Here is a 6,925-nt window from a genome sequence, read left to right as displayed (position 1 = left end):
GTTGACTGGACATGATTTCGAAAGGCACACACCTGTCCATATAAGGTCCCACAGTTAACAGTGTGTCAGAGCACAAATCAAGCCATGAAGGTCAAGGAATTGTCTGTAGACTCCCGAGACAGTATTGTATCAAGGCACAGATCTAGGGAAGGGTACAGAAAAATGTTTGCAGCATTGAAGGTCCCAATGAGCACAGTGGCCTCCATCCTCCATAAATGAAAGAAGTTTGGAACAACCAGGACTCTTCCTAGAGCGAGCCGCCCAGCCAAACTGAGCAAGCGGGGGAGAAGGGCCTTTGTCAGGGAGGTGACCAAGAACCCGATGGTCACTCTGACAAAGCTCCAACATTTCTCTGTGGAGAAAGGAGAACAACCATCTCTGCAGCACTCCCCCAATCAGACCTGTATGGTAGAGTGGCCAGATGGAAGCCACTCCTTAGTAAAAGGCACATGACAGCCCGCCTGGAGTTTGCCAAAAAGCACCCTGAAGGACTCTCAGACCATGAGAAACAAAATTCTTTGGTCTGATGAAACAAAGATTGAACTCTTTGGGCTGAATGGCAAATGTCATATGTGGAGGAAAGCAAGCACCTCTTATCACCTGGCCAATACCATCCCTACAGTGTAGCATCATGCTGTGGGGATGTTTTTCAGCAGCAGGAACTAGGAGACTAGTCAGGATCGAGGGAAAGATGAATGCAGCAATGTACAGAGACATCCTTGATGAAAACCTGCTCTAGAGCGCTCTGGACCTCAGACTGGGGCGAAGGTTCGTCTTCCAATAGGACAACGACCCTAAGCACACAGCCAAGATAACAAAAGAGTTGCTATGGGTCAACCCTGTGAATGTCCTTGAGTGACCCAGCCACAGCCCAGACTTGAACCCGATTGAACATCTCTGGAGAGATCTGAAAAAGACTGTGCACCGACGCTCCCCATACAACCCGATGGAGTTTGAGAGGTCCTGAAAGAAGAATGGGAGAAATTGCCCAAAAAATAGGTGTGCTAAGCTTGTAGCGTCATACTAAAAAAGACTTGAGGCTGTAATTGAAGCCAAAGGTGCCTCAACAAAGTATTGAGCAAAGGCTGTGAATACTTATGTACATGTGATTTTTGTTGTTTTTATTTTTAATAAATTTGCAAAGATTTCAAACTTCTTTCACATAGTCATTATGGGGTATTGTTTGTAGAATTTTGAGGAAAATGATGAATTTTAAAATAAGGCTGCAACATAACAAAATGTGGAAAAAGTGAAGCGCTATGAATATTTTCCAGATTCACTGTATATATTTGTCATCCTTGAAGGCATGTTATTTTTACTGCAATAGATTGTTACTGTGTAATTTTGTCATTTTGTCCATATAGGTTTGTGGCAACAGCCCTTATTTTGACCGTATGCCTTTGGAGGCATTGTTTTAGCCACTTGAGGTCTAACAACCGCACATATACTGCGACAGGGCGGCCTGGCTGCGTGAACCAACGTACCTGTACGGCGGTCCGCGCATAAGATACAGTGGGCGTGCGCACCGCCAGAAGTGACCTCTGCGCACCACGAGAGCTCACTCGCGATCACAGTAAAGACAGGCAGAACAGGGATCTGCCTATGTAAACAAGGTGGAAATCCCCATTGTGACGGGGGACAACATTAAGTTCTGCTGTTCCTAGTGATAAGAAACAGCGATCTCTGTGTTGTCCCACTAAGCCCATCCCCCACACAGTTAGAACACACTTTAGGGAACATAGTTAAACCCTTCCCTGTCAGTGTCATTTATATATTGATCAGTGCATTTTTTTAGCACTGATCACTGTAATAATGTCACTGGTCCCCAAAAAGTGTCATTTGGGGTCAGATTTGCCCGCCGCAATGTCGCGGTCCCGCTAAAAATCGAGGATCGCCCATTACCAGTATAAACAATAAAAAAAAGCCATGAATACATCCCATAGTTTGTAGACGTTATAACTTTTGGGCAAACCAATACACGCTAATTGTGTTTTCTTTACCAAAAATATGTAGAAGAATACATAATGGCCTAAACTGGTGAATAAATTTGTTTTTTTTTTTTTGGATATGTATTATATAGCAGAAAGTAAAAAAATATAAATTTTTTTTTTTTTTTTTATTGTCAACCGCAGAGGTGATCAAATACCACCAAAAGCGACGCAGTGCTGTATCGCAAAAAAATGGCCTGGTCATTAACCACATGCCGACTGGGCCATAGCCGAAAGACGGCTACAGCGCGGTCGGCTTATTCTGGGTGGGCGTCCATGGACGTCCTCACAGGATCGCGCCCCCTGGGGAGCGCACCCGGTAACATCCGTGACCGCCGGGTCCCCCAGTAAATGGCCGCGACAGAGCACCACTTGAAAACAAAAACCGGCGTCATTTCATGATGCCGGTTCCTCCCTCCCCTCTCTGTACCGATCGGTACAGTGTGAGAGGAGAAAGGGAGAGATCGTTTGCAGCGCTGTGGGCACTACAGATCCAGCCCACAGCTCTGCTCAGTGCCCATACTCTGCCATAATCTGCCAATACTCGCCAATACTCTGCAATAAATTTTAACAGAAACAAAGAATTTTTTTTTTTCACCAAATTTTCAGTCTTTTTTGATTAATAGCGCAAAAAATAAAAAACCCAGCGGTGATTAAATACCACCAAAAGAAATCTCTATTTGTGGGAAAAAAATGACAAACGTTTCAAATGGGTACAGTGTTGCATGGCTGAGTAATTATCATTCAAAGCGTGAGAGCACCAAAAGCTGAAAATTGGTCTGGTTAGGAAGGGGGTTTAAGTGCCCAGTGGGTAAGTGGTTAAGGGGGTAATTCCTTCCGGGGCCATACCTACTATGCTTTTTTTTTTTTGCAATTATAATAAAACAAAGATTTGATAAAAAAAAAAAAAAAAAAACAATACTCAAACACTCACAATGTAATAATAATAATAATAATAATAATAATATACTGCAGTTTACCAATCCATAGATGTAGTGGCTACATTAGTTTTCTTCTTTTTTTTTTTTTTTTTAGTTTTTCCCTTTATATAACCTTTATTTTTTGGGTTTAATACTACTTTAAGGCTAACTGCACCTTTTAGATCATGTTACTTCCATATTTAGGATTGTAACATGTAACATAATGCAAGTAGACCCCCCCCACACCATCGCCTCTTCTGACAGCATGAGCAGGCTCTTCTGCCAGATAAAAGCTGTCCGTTTTGAATTATGTATTACAAGTCCAATTTGCCACCATGACAGGACTTATAGTTCTCAATGGAACTCTCCAAAGGAAGTAAAAACGGCCACGAAAATTAGAGCAAGTGTGAAGTGTATATTTTTGTCTGTGCCTTCCTGTTCCAGTGACATTACCAATTTTGCCCTGGTGTAACAGGGAGAATATGAACATTTCCAAATGGGTTCACAATAAGAAGTAAAAATGTACCAGGAATTCTAACCCTTCTCAACACTAAAAATTAAAACAAAGTAATGTCTTGAATTGTGCTTTAATTCCTGTGCTGCTGAGGCTGATCATTTTAGGTACGTTGTAAAAAGTACAAGAACACTGGAAAGACTTTTCTCAAGTGAAAAAAGGTTTTACAATCAATATCCTTATCATCCAAGACTAGAACAAATCAAATCATTTAAAAAATTATTAATGTTTTTGTATGTTTAACACTTTCAGACACTTTTCTCTTTTTCAATTTGGAGTTTCATTCCCAGCATCGTGATACAGGTTGGTATCCCAATCCATTTGTGGCTCATTTGGTGAAAACTGTATGTTCATGTTGTTTTGATTCCCTATCTGCACATTCCCGGCATGGCTGATCTGAATAACTGGAGTCTGTCCATGAAATACAGCAAATTGAGGTTGGGTTTGTTGTGGCAACACAGTAGTGGCATCACTCATCGACCATTGTAGGGAAATATTTTGTGGTTGTTGAAAATCTGATCTAGTTCTTCTCACTTTTCCTTCCCACAATTTATTCTGTTTCCTAATTACTTCCTCCTTGAATGTGTTACGCACTTTAGTTTCAAAGATAATAGAGCTTTCATCCAAGGGAATCAGGTTTTTTATCCACATTGGAATCTTACCATCTGGTTTATTTAATTTAGGATAAAAAGGAATGACACTCCCCAATTTGTCAGCATTTTCTATAGAATTCATCATTACTGTAGCACTCTGAAAGCCACCCCACGTGGCTTTCAAAAAAGCATTAGTGAGCAAAAGTACAATATACGCACTGTTTTCCACTGCATTTTCAAGACACATTAAAGGATTAACTCCTGGAGTTTCAAACCCCTCACAAAAAGTTGTACCTTTCCCAACCACATGGTGTTCTAAAACATTACAAACCCTGCTAGCTATCTCCTGGTCTTCAGGGGCATGAAAAATGACAAAACTGAAAAACTGGTCTGAAGAATTAACAGAAGGGGAAGATCTTACAGAAGGAGATGGAAGCACATCAGGACTAGAAAATATGTTAGATAAATGTGATTCTTGCTCAGAAAAGGGGTTGCTTTTATGAATAGTTACTCCAAGAGATAATTCATGCATTCGTTCTGGAAGGTTTGAATTCTGTGGATCAGGAAATGTTTGAGAACTATGCACATAACTTTGTCCATCAGTGTTCTTGTCTTCTGAGACTTCCTCCTCATTTCTCTTGCTTGTTAAACACAAATGAACAGAAGACTGCGGATATTTCTCTGGATTGGTGGTACGGAGATTGCTAGGGAGTTCTGAAGGAACAGGCTTGCAGCATGAACTTTCATTACAAATAATATTTGTACAAGGTGTCTGTGTGTCCGACACAGAGCACTGGCTATTGCATGGCTCATGAATGAAAGCTCTGGTAGGTGACTGGCTAATTTCCAAGGCATTGGATATACGAGACAAAGAATGGTGTGAAGGTCTTGGTATTGAAATCCCTTGACTGCATAGATCTGAGCGTAAAGTATGTGGGGCATCATCAAGATCTGTGTTTGAGTAATTTCTCAACATACTCATATACCTTTAATCTTAAAATTATCCAGCTACTTTTTTGTCACTTTTCTTGAAAAAATGTATCACAATACCAGATGGTAAGCAGTAACAAAGTAGCACAAACTTGCAATGCATGCCATTTTTTTTAAGTACTTAAGCAGGGAGAGATTCACCTGAAGATTTGTGAGTGCCCTGGTTAAATAAGTATAAAAAGAAAAAAAAAACAGTTAATGGTTCTATACCAACACAACACATGAGCAACATATAAATGCATCCATTAAACACATACAGTCAGGTCCATAAATATTGGGGCATCGACACAATTCTAATCTTTTTGGCTCTATACACCACCACAATGGATTTGAAATGAAACGAACCAGATGTGCTTTAGCTGCAGACTTTCAGCTTTAATTTGAGGATATTTACATCCAAATCAGGTGAACGGTGTAGGAATTACAACAGTTTGTATATGTGCCTCCCACTTTTTAAGGGACCAAAAGTAATGGGACAATTGGCTGCTCAGCTGTTCCATGGCCAGGTGTGTGTGTTATTCCCTCATTATCCCATTTACAAGGAGCAGATAAAAGGTCCAGAGTTCATTTCAAATGTGCTATTTGCATTTGGAATCTGTTGCTGTCAACTCTCAATAGGAGATCCAAAGAGCTGTCACTATCAGTGAAGCAAGACATCATTAGGCTGAAAAAACAAAACAAACCCATCAGAGAGATAGCAAAAACATTAGGTGTGGCCAAATCAACGGTTTGGAACATCCTTAAAAAGAAAAAACGCAACGGTGAGCTCAGCAACACCAAAAGACCCGGAAGACCACGGAAAACAACTGTGGTGGATGACCGAAGAATTTTTTCCCTGGTGAAGAAAACACCCTTCACAACAGTTGGCCAGATCAAGAACACTCTCCAGGAGGTAGGTGTATGTATGTCAAAGTCAACAATCAAAAGAAGGCTTCACCAGAGTGAATACAGAGGGTTCACCACAAGATATAAACCATTGGTGAGCCTCAAAAACAGGAAGGTCAGATTAGAGTTTGCCAAAAAAAATCTAAAAAAGCCTTCACAGTTCTGGAACAACATCCTATGGACAGGTGAGACCAAGATCAACTTGTACCAGAGTGATGGGAAGAGAAGAGTATGGAGAAGGAAAGGAACTGCTCATGATCAAAAGCATACCACCTCATCAGTGAAGCATGGTGGTGGTAGGGTCATGGCGTGGGCATGTATGGCTGCCAATGGAACTGGTTCTCTTGTATTTATTGATGATGTGACTGCTGACAAAAGCAGCAGGATGAATTCTGAAGTGTTTCAGGCAATATTATCTGTTCATATTTAGAAAAATGCTTCAGAACTCATTGGACGGCGCTTCACAGTGCAGATGGACAATGACCCCAAGCATACTGCAAAAGCAACCAAAGAGTTTTTTTAAGTGAAAGAAGTGGAGTGTTATGCAATGGCCGAGTCAATCACCTGACCTGAATCCAATTGAGCATGCATTTCACTTGCTGAAGACAAAACTGAAGGGAAAATGCCCCAAGAACAAGCAGGAACTGAAGACAGTTGCAGTAGAGGCCTGGCAGAGCATCACCAGGGATGAAACCCAGCGTATGGTGATGTCTATGCGTTCCAGACTTCAGGCTGTAATTGACTGCAAAGGATTTGCAACCAAGTATTAAAAAGTGAAAGTTTGATGGATGATTGTTAATCTGTCCCATTACTTTTGGTCCCTTAAAAAGTGGGAGGCACATATACAAACTGTTGTAATTCCTACACCTTTCTCCTGATTTGGATGTAAATACCCTCAAATTAAAGCTGAAAGTCTGCAGTTAAAGCACATCTTGTTTGTTTCATTTCAAATCCATTGTGGTGGTATATAGAGCCAAAAAGATTAGAATTGTGTTGATGTCCCAATATTTATGGACCTGACTGTACATAACTCAA

The 6,925-nt window shown here is 40.8% G+C and overlaps 1 protein-coding gene across 3 annotated transcripts in view; it reads right to left on the bottom strand.

Annotated features, from left to right (window-relative positions):
• Window positions 1–3,479: 3,479 nt before the first annotated feature.
• The window catches only part of LOC141104737 (uncharacterized), a 34,001-nt gene continuing 30,555 nt past the window's right edge, over window positions 3,480–6,925 (bottom strand). For all 3 annotated transcript variants that reach the window (XM_073594447.1, XM_073594455.1, XM_073594441.1), the window contains one exon: window positions 3,480–5,165. In XM_073594447.1, coding sequence (XP_073450548.1) covers window positions 3,690–4,997 — 1,308 coding nt within the window. In that variant the 5' untranslated portion in view covers window positions 4,998–5,165 and the 3' untranslated portion in view covers window positions 3,480–3,689. The remainder of the gene's footprint in view (window positions 5,166–6,925) is intronic.

Source organism: Aquarana catesbeiana, linkage group LG01 (genome assembly GCF_042186555.1).
Source record: "Aquarana catesbeiana isolate 2022-GZ linkage group LG01, ASM4218655v1, whole genome shotgun sequence".
Classification (NCBI taxonomy): domain Eukaryota; kingdom Metazoa; phylum Chordata; class Amphibia; order Anura; family Ranidae; genus Aquarana; species Aquarana catesbeiana.
This window is presented reverse-complemented; position numbering and strand designations above follow the sequence as displayed.